The following is a 16,213-nucleotide window of genomic DNA, read 5'->3' as shown; positions in this document are numbered from 1 at the left end:
TTCTATTTTTAAGTCTGTAGAATGCTGGAATTTCATAGGAAGTGAGGAGAGGCAATGGTCAGTCTTAAAAGTGAAGGCAGAGAAAAAGCCTGACACCTCCAAAAGATCAGAAAGCGAGGAAGATTGCTCAAGAAAAGAGGGAAGAAAGGCAGTCAAGGGGAGTACATGAAGAAACTCGAGCATTTGGTTGTTGTGAAAACAGGAGTTAATTGCAACAACTGCCTTCACTGGGAGGGTGGAGTACTGCCAAAGATGAGAGGAGGTAGATTGCACTTGACATGAGATGATAAAGAAGCTGGAATCAAAGGGAGGTAAGTGTGAGTGACAAAGGATTTTGATCATTAGCAGTGAGGTCTCTAAAACACAAGGCAAAAAGCTTCTGGGAAAAGGAGGAACTCCTAAGAAAACAGGGGGGATGTCCTGTGTTGTGGAACGGGAAGATATTCTAAAGTAGATGCTGCATTTGAGACTGGACATAGTGACTACTCCAATCTGGCCTGGCATTTATTTAAAGCCAGATGAGCTGCAGCTCACAACTGAGAGGAGGAGACACACATCTGGTTCTTGTATTCTGCCAGTAAGTGTGCAAGGGGCTGCTGCTCCTTCAGAATCCCAGTGCTACATGCTGCTTTCAGTTTCAGCCCAACATCTCAGCATCACCAAATGGTGTGATCATAAGATGGTGCCACTGGGAAGGTAATTAGGAGGTCGTGAAAAAGGTTGTGTCAGTCCTTTGCGGGGGTGGGGGGGGAAAGCATGCTAGACAACTAATAAGCTTTCATGTCCAAAGATGAAACAGTGTGTAGCTTCCATTCTAGATTAAAACAGTTTGTGTCACGTGCAGAACTCTCATCTAATTTTGCCCTAGTTTTCTTTCAATGTGTTCTATTCGGCTACCCAGCTTCACACTTCGCTGGAGAGTGATGTCTAAGATGTCATCAAGACAACAGTCAGAAATAGTAACTTCAACTGTCTCCAAACTACAGAATGCAAGCTCAAAGAGCAATCAGCTCTACTCAGGAATTGAGTGGCAGTGACAAGCATGTAAGTGAAAGACACAGCACAGGGATCAGACACGATATTTAAATGAGGGCATGTACAAAGGAGAGGGATATCCATTATCTCATGTAAAAGGACCAGCTGCTTTACAGCTCCTAGCCAGGGATAAACATTGCCAGGATTTTCAACTCACTGGAAAGCACAGGGGGGTATTGCTCAGGCTTCTATTCTGTAATGTTCTGAAGCTGTTTAGTGTTCTGTAACTTCTTTAAGGTGAACTGAATTCTTTGCTAAATGAGCACAGTTAATGTTCCTGACCATTCTACTATCCAGTCCACCCTTGAATACCCTGATTCTCACTAACCTGGGAGCTCATAACCCAAGCTGGTTGGAGGCTGATCACAAGTTCAGCTACCTGAAACAAACAAGACTTGCTTGCAGCCAGGTTTCTCACTGGGATATAGATTTTGTGGAAGTGCTGGAAGAGCTCCTTCCTGCTGATTAGACAACTGAATCTTGATCGCAACCAGACAAAATGCTGCTGTCTGACTTGAAGAGGCACAAGAGGGAAATAAGGAAAATGGCCTATGGTTCTTGCCTTGAAGGACAAGTATGTCCTAAGTGCACCTCCATGACTGACACCTCTCCTGTACAATACCACAGGCAAATTTCTCCTCAGTCCTACTTAACATGTATATGTACTCATTACTGCCACATCTTCCACTTTTCTGCTGCAGAAGCCAGGCACTTAAATGTCTTTGAGAATGTGTGTGCGGGTTAGGTAGTAGCAACTGGACAGATAAAAAAGGAGATCAATATGTAAATGAAACGAAGTTCTCTCTCTTTGTTTTTTGCCACCAAAAACATGGAAAAGGAAACTACTTCTTTATCAGTCAAAAAAATCTGAATTCAAAACGTTTTCTTCTTAGGAAGAACTGAGGGCCTTGAACTATTTTCTCACATATAGAAAAGGTGTTAAGGATTTAACATCATAAGCAAATCTCTTTAGAAGATAGGTGCCTTTTGTCATTTTTTTTAAAACATGACAATTCCTGCCTTCAAGTCATTAGAACTGTTCAGATTCTCCGTATCCTAATCCAAAGCCAAATTTATTCTAATATTAAATGCTATTAAAAAAGAAAAAATAATATTCCAGCATAACGTTAAGGATGTTCAGTGATGGAGAGAACATGTCCAAATTTCACGTCAGTGTATTGGTTATCACCTCCTTTAAACAAGCATTAGAAAACTCAGAAATTCAGAGAGAAACAGAGGAAATCAAAAGTATGTTCCAATATGGAGGATACCCAAAGAACATTAACTTTATCCTGCAGTGACACCATGAGGAAAATGAAATAGACTACACTGATTTTAAAGAGACATTAGATGCAGTGCAATCTTCATTCTTTTCCTGTGTTTATTGGATAATGATAATTTTTAGGCTGCAGAATTAGGGGCTTGAGTGTATCCTAGGCAGAGGTATCCTATATATATAATTGAGGCTAGTTGAGGCTAGCCTTAATTTTATGTTGCAAAAAAGAATAGTCTGTTATATATTGTCTTGAATAATCAGTCGTGTATTATGTGAACAGTTGTGCATTAGAATTAAGTGAATCTACTGAATCTCCAGGTATCTGGAAATGATATATATGATTGGAGATTAATTTCAGAAGATGCTACATCAGTCACCATGGCCTCTATCACAACCATTGCATCTCACTCAACTACACTTATGTAAAGATTTAAGAATTACCTCAGGCAAATGCCTTAATCTCAGAAAATTAAACTGATTGCATTTCAACAAGAAGGAAGAGACTGCTAAAATGCCATAATTATCCCCAGCCTCCGATATGGCAGGAGAGCTCTTCAGTGAGAAGTACCTAAGCAATTCCAGCTGGTAATGCGCATGTTCTGTCCCCTGTGCTACAGAAAAAGATGGGAAGAAATATCCTGCCAACCTGCCTTAGGGGAAACTGCTTCCCAGACAGCAGTCTTACACAAGGCGGTCTGCAAGGAAACTACACTAGCAGAAAAAATAAAAAGAAAGATGAACAGCTGTTGCATCTGAAGGCACAGCTCAACTGTATTCAATACTGCACTTCCTAAAGCGGCTGATCTCAAAGGGAAGTGGAAGGTTAAGAAATCAAATTATAAACTACAAGAACTGAGTTTTTCCTCATCCACAAATAATCAGTAGAAGCTCTGAGTCTTAGTATTTTGTCACAATGGTCAAACACAGATCACGCAGTCCTGATGTAAGGAACATTATCACATTGTCTCAGGATCCTTTGTGCTCCTGTTTTGGGGTGAGACATGCAAGGCAATAAAGATCTTAGCTTTATCATAAATCCATAGCATTAAAATCATACAGAAGTGATGGGAGCACGTAAGGAGAAACTGAATGTTTCACACAAACTTTTTTTTAGATTCAATTTTGCATAGATAAGAACAAACAAAGATCTTAATTCCCTTGCTTTACATGATGTTACGAGTTATTTTTCCCCTTGCAATCATTATGACTTGTTTTTCTTTTGTCAGCAAGCCAGAGATCTCCTGCCTCCCTCTCATGCTTCTCAAACAGGTCACTTCTCAGCCTTCTCTCCAATTCAACAAAATAGGTTCAACTCTTAAACTTTACATTGCCAGACTTTTCCCCAACACATGGATTCGACCAGCATTTAGAAGAGCACTGCAAAAAAAGAATCCATTTCATCCCTGAAATATAAATACCAGAGCTTTCTACATGATGAACTGTTAATGAATTACATGGATTACATGAAATACATGGATGTCCTCAGCCAGTTCTATTTCCACACCACCATTTCCAAGATGGCCTCACTGGCATTTTTGATTCCGTTAAGTATGACACAGCTATACCTTGTTCATAACATAACAAAGAAAAACACGCTGCTGAGCACCAAAAGACTGACACACATTATTTTGTGATTGCTACTTATTCCTGCTGTTTATTTTTCACCAGTTTATATTGCCTGCAGCTTTATCATAAAAGGTATTCTAGATATGAAAAAAAATTAAATATCATTGTAAGAATAACACTGCCCACATTTTAAACCACCTAATATGTTTTCTACTAGTGCTATAGAGTAGAAGCTCTTTTAAATCAAAATGTTGTGGGATAGGGAATCATATTTCCTAAAGAAATCCAAAGTTCATGCACTGGCATTGATGGGGTTAAAAAAAACTCGCAAACAAAACAACTTGATGTTTGCCAGTGATGCCTGACAAAACTAATCTCTCATAAAACCACAACCATCAGCAATACCTTGAAAAATCTGGTGACGTTCAGAGTAGATTCCACATTTTCATACAACCCTAAATCTGCCATTCCGTTCTTCCACTCTTCTACTGAGGACTGAATTCAGGTCAATATTTCCCTTGGTCTCCTCTATCAAACACTAGAAATGTCGCAACTCACAATCCTTTAGAAATTTCTCTTTTTCTTCAAGACATGATGAATTTTACCAGTAGTGGCACAAAGGACCCTTCACAGAATCATAGAATCATAGAATTGCTCAGGTTGGAAAAGACCTTCAAGATCATCAAGTCCAACTGCAGCCTAACCATACTGCCCTAGCTCTAACAACCCACTGCTAAATCATCTTACTCATCTCAGACATTTGGCTTTTATTCTTAGGATTTGCAGATTCCAAATTCTTTAGTTTGAACAAATGTCTCCATGCCACCTGTTAAGAATATAATTTTCCTGTTCCTCAGATTAAAATTACATGGGTTAGATACACCTTAGCATTTTATTCCAAATATTTCCTCTCTCAGAAATATTATTTCACATGTGGTAAAAGGAGTAAGATGCTATTTGCTAAGTGCATAGTTTTAATTCTGAATGACCTCTTCTTTACTTTGATTGTTGATATTTCACTGAATGGTCTACAAACCCTGATCATCTGGGGCTTACTTCATAGTTTTCACTTTGATATAAAAAAAAATCTCCTAATATATTTGTCTGATTCGCTGCAGCTTCTGCACCTCTTTTAAAGGGATGTCATGAAGGATTGCATCTCATTCAGTGGGTTCATTAGATTTTTTCCACAACTGTGGAAACATGGCTCCTTGGACCTCTTTCAACGATTCCCAGCTCTAACACATCCTACATTACATCTATCTTCACAGCAGTACCAAAATTTGCTTTGTTGGAAAAATCCCGAATCTGTAACTCCCTGCCTGAGGGGTTATGCTGTTGCACAAGGAGTACGCAAGAGGACTACAAATTGGTGACACCTGGAAAACTGCTGATTTTTACACCTTGAATTTGATTTCATAATTGTGTTATATAATAGAGATTTCATAAAGGTTTGCTTTTCAAGAACTTCGAAGCTGATCCAGAGCCAAGTGTGTGGGTGTTTTTCATCTCACTATAGCTGATCTAACTTGTGAAATGGAGACTTAACTTCCTCTCTCTATTTTCCCTCAATTACATAAACATTCCTGTGAACAAGCCAGTAAGAATTTATGACAGATTTAGAGCTGCCTGGTGATAATTTATGAACACTTTATGCTGGCCTGATTACCAAAACGTTTGTTACATGGCTTCACTTGTTTAATGTAACAAGAATCTCCCACGAATAAACAACTTGGAAAGGGAAGAATAACTCAAGATACACAACTTTCCAGCTCTTCTGAGCTGTTAACTAAAATGCCAGAATTACTTTAATATCCTTTTCAAAATAAATAAAATGGGATTAGACATAGAAAAAGCAAATCCCAAGAATACACAAGAGCAAAACTTGTATTTCAAATGGAAAACAAAAAGCTATTCACTGTTAAAGCAAATGAACAAACCCTACAGTTTCTGTCAGGCACTGTACAAATACCACTGCCACAGTTACGCCTTTACCATGCCCCAGTTACTTGCTGCAGTCTCTTGAATTTTGTCTTTACTTCTTCTGGGGAAGAACTTCTGCAGTGCTCTCATTTGTACAATGTCCTTGGGTTACAGTACCAAATTTGGCTGTTCTTCCCTGTTGCTATTGACTGTGCTGGCACTTCTGATTTTTCCCTTCAGGAACCTTACCAGCCATGAATAGTCAACTTAGAAATAGTAATAAAGTATCTCAGTGCAGACATTTGAACTGGGAAAACCACTCTGTTAGAACATAAACTTTGCAAAACACACAAGTTTCTAAGTCCATCCCAAATGAGACAATGAAACTTTGGTCTCGTGAGAAGCAAGAATGAATCAAAGTTAAGAAGTTTTGCATTTGTTGCTGACTACTTGATGTATTTGCTGCCCTGCTAAACAACAAGAAAAAAAAAAAAAAAAAACCATGGTCCAATATATAGTTTTCTCCCCAAAATAATTCCTATCCATCACAGACCTAAGCAGCGAAGTGAGTAAGGAAAAATGGAAGCATAATTGGCATGACCTGGATGCACTGTAGTTTAATTTTTGATGACAAGGAAATTTTGTTTGTGTGTAAACTAAAAATAAAAAGTATGGACTGGATTACTGTATTTAGAGAAGGTGATCTCCATTGCCTGGATTCACATTTTAGTGACAAAAACATCCTGATGCATAATGCACTGATCTAACAGTCTGTTAGATCATTCTTTTTTGCAGTAATCATAGCCCTATTCTATATCATCTGATAAAGGAGAGGACAGTGAAGCACCACTTTGCTCCAGCAAATCTTCCTGTAATAGTACCAATACTATAACCTCAAACAGAGGAAACCCCTATTTGAAAGCAGGCAGACAATAACGGCTGAGGACTAAGTAAGATACGTAGAAGTTTGACAGGAAAAGTGACCATAACTTCAAGGGATTAACATTTTTCCTATGGCTACCATAAAGAAAACTTGATCCTTGCAACAGATAGCTCTGGAAAAGGGAGACAAAGCAATCCAGTTAGAGGACATTTGGCATCATATTTACTTTTACAGCTGAATCGAGTAAATTTGCCTTTGCATCATTTTGAGCCATTTTAAGCATCACTTTCAAAATCCATCTGGGTTTATACAGTATTACAGAAAGCTAAAAAAATCACAGAGACACAAAGAAACTGAATGAAGTAAATACAAGAAGAAATGAAAAATACCACATCAATTCACAGAGTCTAATTGTGGCATTTTGAGTAACCACCCAGATGATCCCTCTTGAGCACAGAACACAAATCCTTTCCAGCCTGAAGAATTGGGATCTTCAACTGTTCTCAGAGACCTTGCCACTCCTACAACATGGGGTTTGCTACGTGGAAACAAGCACAGGAAGCTAATTTGTTCTGTAAACAGCCAGGGCCCAAGAGGCCTACTGAAACACAGTAAGAAAGCTGAAGTTTCTTGTAAGTAAACACACACCACTTAAATAGTCCAACTACTACATGGTTGAGCAGCATCCCACAAATGAAACAGTAGGAGGTGACACAGGAAGCGCTGAAATTGTAATACAGATAGATAGACCGAAAATCTTACTCCTTTATACTTGCTGGATCCTCTAAATCTAAAACCCTGACACTCAACCTTCTAACAGGTTTAGCCTTTAGAAGACAGGTGTGCAGGAAAAAACAGGAACACGACAGCTTTGTTAATGCTGAAATAAATTGGTCAACCTTCTTCAGAGTTCATGCTGCAAGCCTAGTCTCAGTTTAGCAGCTTATCGCACATCGGCAGAGCCAGTGATTTGTGTCCTATTCTTAGCTTGAAATAACAAAGTGAAATTGGGCACAAAGATCATTCAAAGCATTCTGAGCAGCTGGCACAGTCCCCATTCCCCAAAGAGTAGAGTTCTGCTCTTCCTGAAATGACAACAGAAATAAGGCATCTCAAGCCCTCAGAGGTCTCGTGCTTCATCATCACCATCTATGAGACCACATACCTTTGTGTCTTCAGAGGAGATGGGAGAAGGTAGAAGGAAAAATGTGGACAAACAGACCTGCGTGTGTGCTATCAGATGGTAATAACTAGAAAGCATCTCTCTTTCCAAAGTATGAAGATGAATGCAATGTTGAATATGAATACCAGATTGATTTCTCAACCAGTGTTACAGCATACGTGACAATGATAACCTTAGCCCAGCCCCTGGAAATGTAAACAGTTCTGTAGGGATCACGGGTAGCAAGTAATATGGTTCCATGAAAAAACTGAAAGATCTCTGAAGGTAGAAAGAACAACATTGCGACCACCAACTACTGAATTATTTTAACTCTTACAGCAATTCTGTTTTACCGTGCTCTGGTCAGATCTGCCTTTACCTCAGCGCTTAGAGCTCCATGTTGGGTGCCAAAAGGACTGTTGTGCTGTAACCCAGCAGCAGCTCAGCACCACATGGCTGTGTGCTCACTGCCCCCAGGTGGGGTGAGGGAGAGAACTGGAAACAAAGTAGAACTGTGAGTTGAGATAAAAGCTATTTACTAAAACAGAAGAGGAGAATGGAAACAAACATGCAGTGATAACTATATATATATACATATATTGTTATATATTGTTATATATTGTTATATATATATATATATATATATATGGCCGCAGTGCAATTGCTCACCACCTGCTTGCTGATGCACAGCAACAATACAACTGCCACTGATCAACACCAGCAGCACAAGGTCTCACCCCTGCTGATTCCCAGGCAATCCCTGAGCCGTAGCCACCCCCCAGCCAACTGCGCACAGCCTTACAGCCTTCCATATGGTGTCAGTGGTACGGAACAACCCCACGCCTCATCCAGGCATGGTCCTGGCTGCCCCCCTGCCCCGTGCCATCATGGTGACAGCTCTACCCCACTGTGCAGCCCAGCCCAGCCCTCGGTGTGCTCTCATCACTCAGCACCAACCAAACTTCGGTGTGCTACTAACGCTGCTTCGGCTGAAACCAGGCCAGGTGCTATGACTGATTCAATGTGTCAGACTGCTTACTCAGCTTGGCTTTCTATTAAAGCCTACAAAAGCATCAGCTGCCGTAAGACACCTCAGGAGAAGAGATCAGGATGCACACTGCTGTAGCTAGATACAATTGGACTCCCTGTAGAAACTTTGCAATTCTCCCAGTGTTTCGTAACAGGGAGTCTAACTGCATCATTTTCTAGGAGAGGCAGAATAATTTAGGGACAGAGAGTGTTCCTCTACTAGCAGCAGGCTACTATTTCCTGCTGTAGCCACACACTCTTGCACTGCGAGAAATCTATAAACCATTTCAAATGCTGTGTAACATAAGGAGGAAGCAGGGGAATTATGTAGTTAAAGGAAGGGTCTAATTCAAGGCAATATGCAGCATCTTTTTAAGCAGCTGAACTATGTGGATACAATTTCTTTTTAATAAATTAAATGAGGAAAAAAATATTTGTGTCAGTTAGGACTGTAGCTGTAGGTGACAGCTCCTTCAAGGTGAAGAGATTCAAAACTTCTACAGAGGCTCCCAGTCCAAAAGACAAGGATCTCTTAGGAGGAGTCCAGCAGAGGGCCACAAAGATGAAGAAGGGCCTGGAGCATCTCCCTTATGGGGAAATGCTGAATAACGTGGGTCTGTTCAGCCTGGGGAAAAGATGACTGAGAGGGGATCTGATAAATGTTTATAAATATCTAACAGGAGGTGGGAGACAAAAGGATGAGGCCAGGCTCTTCTCGGTGTTGTGTAGTGATAGCACAAAGAGTAATGACCTAAAATTTGAACAAAGGAAGTTCCATACAAACATGAGGAAGAACTTCTTTATGGTAAGGGTGACAGAGCACTGGAACAAGCTGCCCAGAGAGGCTGTGGAGTCTCCTTCTACAAAGATACTCAAGACCCATCTGGACACCTATCTGTGTGACCTATTGTAGGGAACCTTCTTTAGCAGGGCAGTTGGACTCGGTGATCTCTTGAGGTCCCTTCCATCCCTTGCAATTCTGTGATAGGCTTCATTATTAGGAAGCGTACCTAAATCCCTTGAAAGTATATTATTATTTCTGCTAAAGAACTAGAAAATATTGGCAATGCCCATTAGTTAATTTCAATCATTCTATTTGATCTGGCATTATGAGAAAGAATAATGAAAGCATGAATGTTTAATCACCAAAAATTGCTTCTGGTCAAACTCTCTTTTGCGTCTTTTAAAATACATCTAAAGCATCAAAGAGAACAGCCAAATCAGATGACAAAGCCACACTTTATTTTTGTTCAAATGAACTGCCTTAACCTTCTTAAATATTTTAAATTAAAGACACTGATGTCTTGGTTGACCCCTATCTTAATGGTTTTTAATTTAAATTTTTTATCTTCTTCCAGCAAATAGTATCTATTCTTTGATTTTTCAGACTTTCCCATTACTATATTTCTTCTTCCACTGCAGCTATGAAGTCTTAGTAGTCAACTCCATCCATTTGCACATGAATACAGATATCCTGACTCCCTTAACACCACCTTCTATGAAGCACAGCTTCCTCAGATGCAGCAACAAGCACAAAGCTACTGTGCTATCATCCTTCCACAGCAATTCAAGAATGCACTATTTAGTCCTTATGTTTCTAAGATCCTGTATTACTTGCTGGCTATTTGCTTCAAATTGAAATTCTCTATGAACTCCACTCTTCCACATTTACTTCTTTCAGTCACGATCAGATTTTCCTATCACCAGAGAGTCATTGACACTGTCACAAAAGACAGCATTCTGCCCTGGTTTCTCATGTGAAACAGTTACTCCTGTATTTTTTACCTAGTTAGGTCTCTTAAGTTCTGACTAACATGGTCCTATGAAGTATGGACAGCACAGCCTATGCAATCAAGGGACACTGTCACTGAGAGGAGCATCCCACTATCTGAATCTTCAGCTGTTTAGGGCAGGTACTGATGAGGTCTGTACAAGCTAGAGAGAGTAGCAGCATCTCAACCCTGAACTTTAAATGACACGTTCCAAGACATTAGTTTGCCTTTGTTCATTTTTTTCCTACATGTAATATTTAATATCATTGCTTACCTGTGAAAGTATTTTTGATGTGACGTGAAAAGCAGTGTTACATTTATATTGACAATAAAACATAGAGAAAGGTAATAAAAGACAATAAAAGAGACAGCACTTCCCCCCCTCCTATTCAGTAAAAGCAAAACAAAAAGAACAGAAAAAAACCCACACTCAAGAACCAAAATTCTTTCATATTTTCAGCTCATATTGCCTGGATCATCTTTATTGAATGCTGTACATGCTTATAATATAAAACATTATTTTTTTCTATCAAATTTCTTCTCTTTATATTTCTGCCAGCAGTACTCTAATTATACCGACCCGTATTCAATAGCACCTTAGAAACAGTAGAATTTCAAGTTAGAAAAGAGGGGGAAAAAAAATCATGGATTGTCAAAAACAGGAAAATGTTAAGAATGTGTACTACATCTTCTGAAATGCAAACAGAAAAGCTACGAAAAGTGAAAATACCATTATTCAGTATCAGGTGATACACCCTTGTTAAAGTACCTTTTACAATCAAGTATTTAGATGTGTTCTACCGCCAACTACAAAAATATGAAAATCATGGCACTAATGTTTGTGCAGTCCCTCTTCATAGTTAAAAAGGCAGTTTGCTAGAACAAGGCTTACTGGCATCCAAGAAAAATTGTTAACCAAGTATTCACAAAAGATATGCCAAGTACAACTAGTACAAAACATCAAAGATCCCACCCTATACAGAATCTATAAATAGATTATAAAAACAAAACAATAATAAAAATCACATTTTACCAGGAAAAAGATCCCTGTACAAAGAACCCAGTGTTAACAAAGCCAACAACAGAATGTCTTCATAGTATGAACTCAACGCAAATTTCAAAACTGGAAGTAAACACAAGTCACACCCTCTGATATTTTTCAATATAAACCTTTTAAAGCATTTCCAGTCTCAATTTAGCTGGTAAGCTGTATTCATTGTTTGAATGGACACGTGGCACAATCTCTTCCACTTCAATTCCAATGTCCCGTCAGATTTTGCCTTGAGAAAACAAGGCTCAAGATGTTCCCCTTAATAAGGATAGCTCATACACATCATTTATCTCTTCATCATTTTTACCTCCACAAGGTTAGAAGCGTGAAGACTCTTGGGGCAAGAGGGAAGCAATGCTGCTGTAAACTGAACAGCCACTTGATTTGCTTTGAACTTCAAGCAGCAGTATAGCTAGCTCCTTTTTTCAAATGAAGGATGTCCCTGATTCTTTCCATTCTGTACTAAATGAAAAGCCTTTCAACATAGCAAAAAAAAAAAAAATTGTATCTCACAGTTGTGTTCATGACAAGAGAGCATTTAGCCACCAGCCCTCGCACAAAATATGCTGCTGATCTATTATATTCCTATTATTTTTTCACTGCTGTTAATTATTAATTTCAACTAATTTGAATAAATCTTAATAAAATTTCATTACAAAAATGGAAGCAATATACTTAAGATGCAAAGCAGGTGTTAAATATTATAATGATGCTTATCAAAACCAAGATTAAAAGCAAGTTAATTGGGAAAAACATGCAGAAATGTACATAAATGTGCATGAAAACATCATGAGTACAACACTGAAATATAATTCACAGCTCAACAAGAGAGAAAAAATTAGCACAATCTTGTTTTCAGCTCAAAATATGAGTTCAGCGATCTCTGCAATGTTCAGCCCATTAATCACAACTTCTGTAACACATAAAGAATACCAAGATTATCAACAGTCACGTACACTTCAAAGTTAGGGGACACGTGTATTGACTTGAGGTTTGTTCCATTTGTGTAGAAGGTTTGCAAGGATTCTCCAGTAGTTACATCCCACCACTACAACATATAACAATACAGTTTAAGTTAGCAAGTATGTCTTTCAAGGCAGAATATTCACACTTGCAATTCTCTCTCAATGTTTTCATAAATAGAAATTCAGAACTCAGTTATCTGAACTAAACAAATGCAGTAGGACATAGAGCATTTTTCTGTTCACTATAAAGAACACAGTTGCAGCTGAAATTGAGTGGATATTAAGGCAAACAGAAATGATTGGAATCTTTAATATTTAAGATGTTAATGAAGAGCTTTATTAACAAAGATCTGAAGCTCCCAACTCTATCTTGAACTCTATGAACAACAGCATATACGGAGTTCAAAAACAATCTCCATCTTAGAAACGTATTCAAGGAGCTTTCAAATTGGAGAAGAAATGTGAAAAGTGCTAGACAATCACAACGATGGAGCAGTCTTAAGTAAAAAATATCAGATTTGTTTCTTTTAAGTGGTTTGGGTTTTCCTTTAGAATTATCAGCATATTGCCTTTTCATTAGGTATGTTAGATTATTTTATTATTTCAAGGCTTACCTTAAGATAGCCTTCAGATGACACAAGCATCTTACTGTCAGGAGAAAATGCGAGGTCTGTTACCCAGCCACCGTGTGTTGGTTCTCCTTCATCTACAGTAACTGAGGAGCAGAAGTGAAGTAATTCACCTGTTAAAATGTCCCAAATCTGAGAGAGAGAAAAGGTTATGTATATAAGTAAATGTGAGGAAAGCTGAAATATATTTTTCCATACTAGAGGAAAAAAAGCCTTTTAAGATAATCATTTCATTGGAAGTGACAGAATAACTGTATTATACAGAAAGGATTTAATCACTCATGCAATTTACAGTAGAATTATCAGCAAATTGTGTGAATCATAGTTCCGCAGCATTCTTAAATCTATGGAACCCAGGAAAATAAATCGATCGATATGATTACAAATTACTGTCACCTTGTATGAATGTGGCAAGGTATCTTTACTACTTTCAACTCTCTGAAATTCACTACAATGCTAATTAAATAGACAGGCAGAACACAAACTATTAGAACTCCTCAGTATGTGAACTGACTATCAATTGAATTATAAAATAAACAAGGGTAAAGCAGTACCCTTATATCTCCTTTGTCATCTCCAGTGGCCAGTAATTTGTTATTAGGAGAGAAAGTAGAGCACCGCACGCAAGCTTCATGACCTTTCAGCTCATGAAGAACAGATGAACTTTCAAAGCTCCATATCTACATGGAAAACATAGAAGAGCGAAAATAAGCTCAGAAACAATTATGGCTTTACCCCTTCTTTCTGAAAAAACATTAGTATTCAAACACACAAATAAGTTTTTATATATATGCTTAAAGGCATGTTTACTTACGTATAGAATACATAATAGTATCTTTAATGCAACTCGTTCATTTAGAAAGAACTTCCACAAAATTGTCCCTAGAATTCATGGGTCAATTCAGAACTATTCTGCAGGCCCAGAATGTTTAGCAGTTCACTACTTTTAGAGCCTTGCTTCTGAACAAAAATAATACCAGCAACATGGATAACATTTCACATGAAAGTTTCAGGATTTTTTATTAACTTAGGTTTCTGAATTAGACCATTAGGCTATTAATAAATCAATAGAGAGAGCCATACAAAACATTCTTCACAGACGTGTGCATTAAATGTGCGTTTTACTCATATATAGGTCACCAGGACAGCCTGAAGTTATATCCAGATCAATTCTGGATGTCTGTAACAGCATTAGAAGCATGTCCACAGATATGGGAATTCTAATACTAGAAATAAAACAGGATTACTTAAATAATTACTACTTATCTCATAATGAAAAATACAGCAATAGTTTCTGGCCAAACACAGTATGATGATTATTTTCGTACACAAAGTAACCAACCTTTGCAGTTTTGTCAGCAGAAGTAGATGAAAACCTACTACCATCAGGTGAAACTGCACAAGAAAGAACAGCACCTCTATGGCAAGCAAAATCTTTTTCTGTTTTGCCAGTGGTGATATTCCAAACCTACGGAACAGAAGTAGCCTGTTTTTCCAGAGTAACACAGTTAAAAAAAATGTTTTAAAACCTGCATCTTACAGATCAACAAAGGAAATAAAGCTCGTCTACGTGGTGCTAATATGGCAAACATTTTGCTAAAATATAACAATATAAATATTACTAGAAATATAAAATGTAAATTTTTGTCTTACAAGTCTTATACTTCTCGATCAATTCAACCAGGTGTGTGTCAATACAATGTACAGGGCTTACCAAATAGTTTTTTAATTAAAAAAAAAAAAGTAAAATGTATTTTATATGATACACAGCCTTTTATTTACCTTAACTGTTCCATCAAACGACCAGGAAAGAAGTTTTGAATTTTCCAGAAATGCAAAGTCTTTGATTGCTTCCTTATGCCCTCTCAGAAACACACACTCGTTCAACCGCCAATTCCATACCTAGTTATAAAGATGAAATACTTTAAATATACATATATATATGACAAACATAACTGAAAAACAATGAATTAACTGTTTAATTTTAAACCTGTAGGAATGATAAAAAGTTTTTATGGAGTTGGCAACTGTTTAGAAGATACTGAAGGTGCACGTTGTAGTAGTTAACAGTCAACCTCAGAAATAATTTAATGCATTAACCATCGAGAAGCATGAAAGAAAAGTGTTTCCCTGTAATATACACAGAATCTGATTTTTCTAAGTGAATTTGGTGCTTAAACACTTGGCAGCCAAAAAAGTCAGCCATACTCTGGGGTGTATTGCACCAGTAGCCAGTCAAGGGATGTGATTATCCCACTCTGCTCTGTGCTGGTGCAGCCTCACCTTAAGCACTGTCTGCAGGTTAGCATATAAAACTACTAGAGAGCATCCAAAGGAGGGCAACACTCACGGTGAAGGGTCTACAGGGCAAGATATATGAGGACCGACTGAAGTCATTTGGTTTGTTCAGCCTAGAGAAAAGGAGCCTACAGTTCCTCATGAGGGGAGTGGAGGGGCAGCGCTGTTCTCTGCTCTCCGGTGACAGCAACAGGGCCCAAGGGAATGGCATGGAGCTGTGTCAGGGGAGGGTCGGGTTGGGGGTTAGGAAAAGGTTCTTCACCAGAGGGAGGTGGGCACTGGCACAGGCTCCCCAGGGCAGTGGTCACGGCCCCAGGCTGTTCAAGGAGGATTTGGACAAAGCTCTCAGACACGGGGTTTGAATTTTGGGTGGTCTTGCGTGGAGCCCAGAGTTGGACTCAGTGATTCTTGTGGTTCCTTCCAACTCAGGATATTCTGCAATTCTATTAAATTTGGCATGCCTCGTATTTTTAAATTTATTTTATTTTTATAATCTATATATAAGTAATATACGTATTTATATATTTATAATTTATTTTATATTTTAAGCATATTTTTAATGAAGTGTCATTTCAGTTTGTGTTTTCATAGCAAAATGACACTATTTTCAGTTGAACTCTTCAC

At 38.3% G+C, this 16,213-nt stretch overlaps 1 protein-coding gene across 2 annotated transcripts in view; it reads right to left on the bottom strand.

Moving 5' to 3' along the window:
* The window catches only part of APAF1 (apoptotic peptidase activating factor 1), a 28,079-nt gene continuing 22,955 nt past the window's right edge, over window positions 11,090-16,213 (bottom strand). For both annotated transcript variants that reach the window (XM_021405954.1, XM_021405866.1), the window contains exons 23-27: window positions 15,074-15,193; window positions 14,634-14,759; window positions 13,846-13,971; window positions 13,277-13,423; window positions 11,090-12,745 (exon numbers count right to left, since the gene is read on the bottom strand). In XM_021405954.1, the coding sequence (XP_021261629.1) occupies window positions 12,602-12,745; window positions 13,277-13,423; window positions 13,846-13,971; window positions 14,634-14,759; window positions 15,074-15,193 (663 nt within the window). In that variant the 3' untranslated portion in view covers window positions 11,090-12,601. The remainder of the gene's footprint in view (window positions 12,746-13,276; window positions 13,424-13,845; window positions 13,972-14,633; window positions 14,760-15,073; window positions 15,194-16,213) is intronic.

Source organism: Numida meleagris, chromosome 1 (genome assembly GCF_002078875.1).
Source record: "Numida meleagris isolate 19003 breed g44 Domestic line chromosome 1, NumMel1.0, whole genome shotgun sequence".
NCBI classification, from domain to species: domain Eukaryota; kingdom Metazoa; phylum Chordata; class Aves; order Galliformes; family Numididae; genus Numida; species Numida meleagris.
This window is presented reverse-complemented; position numbering and strand designations above follow the sequence as displayed.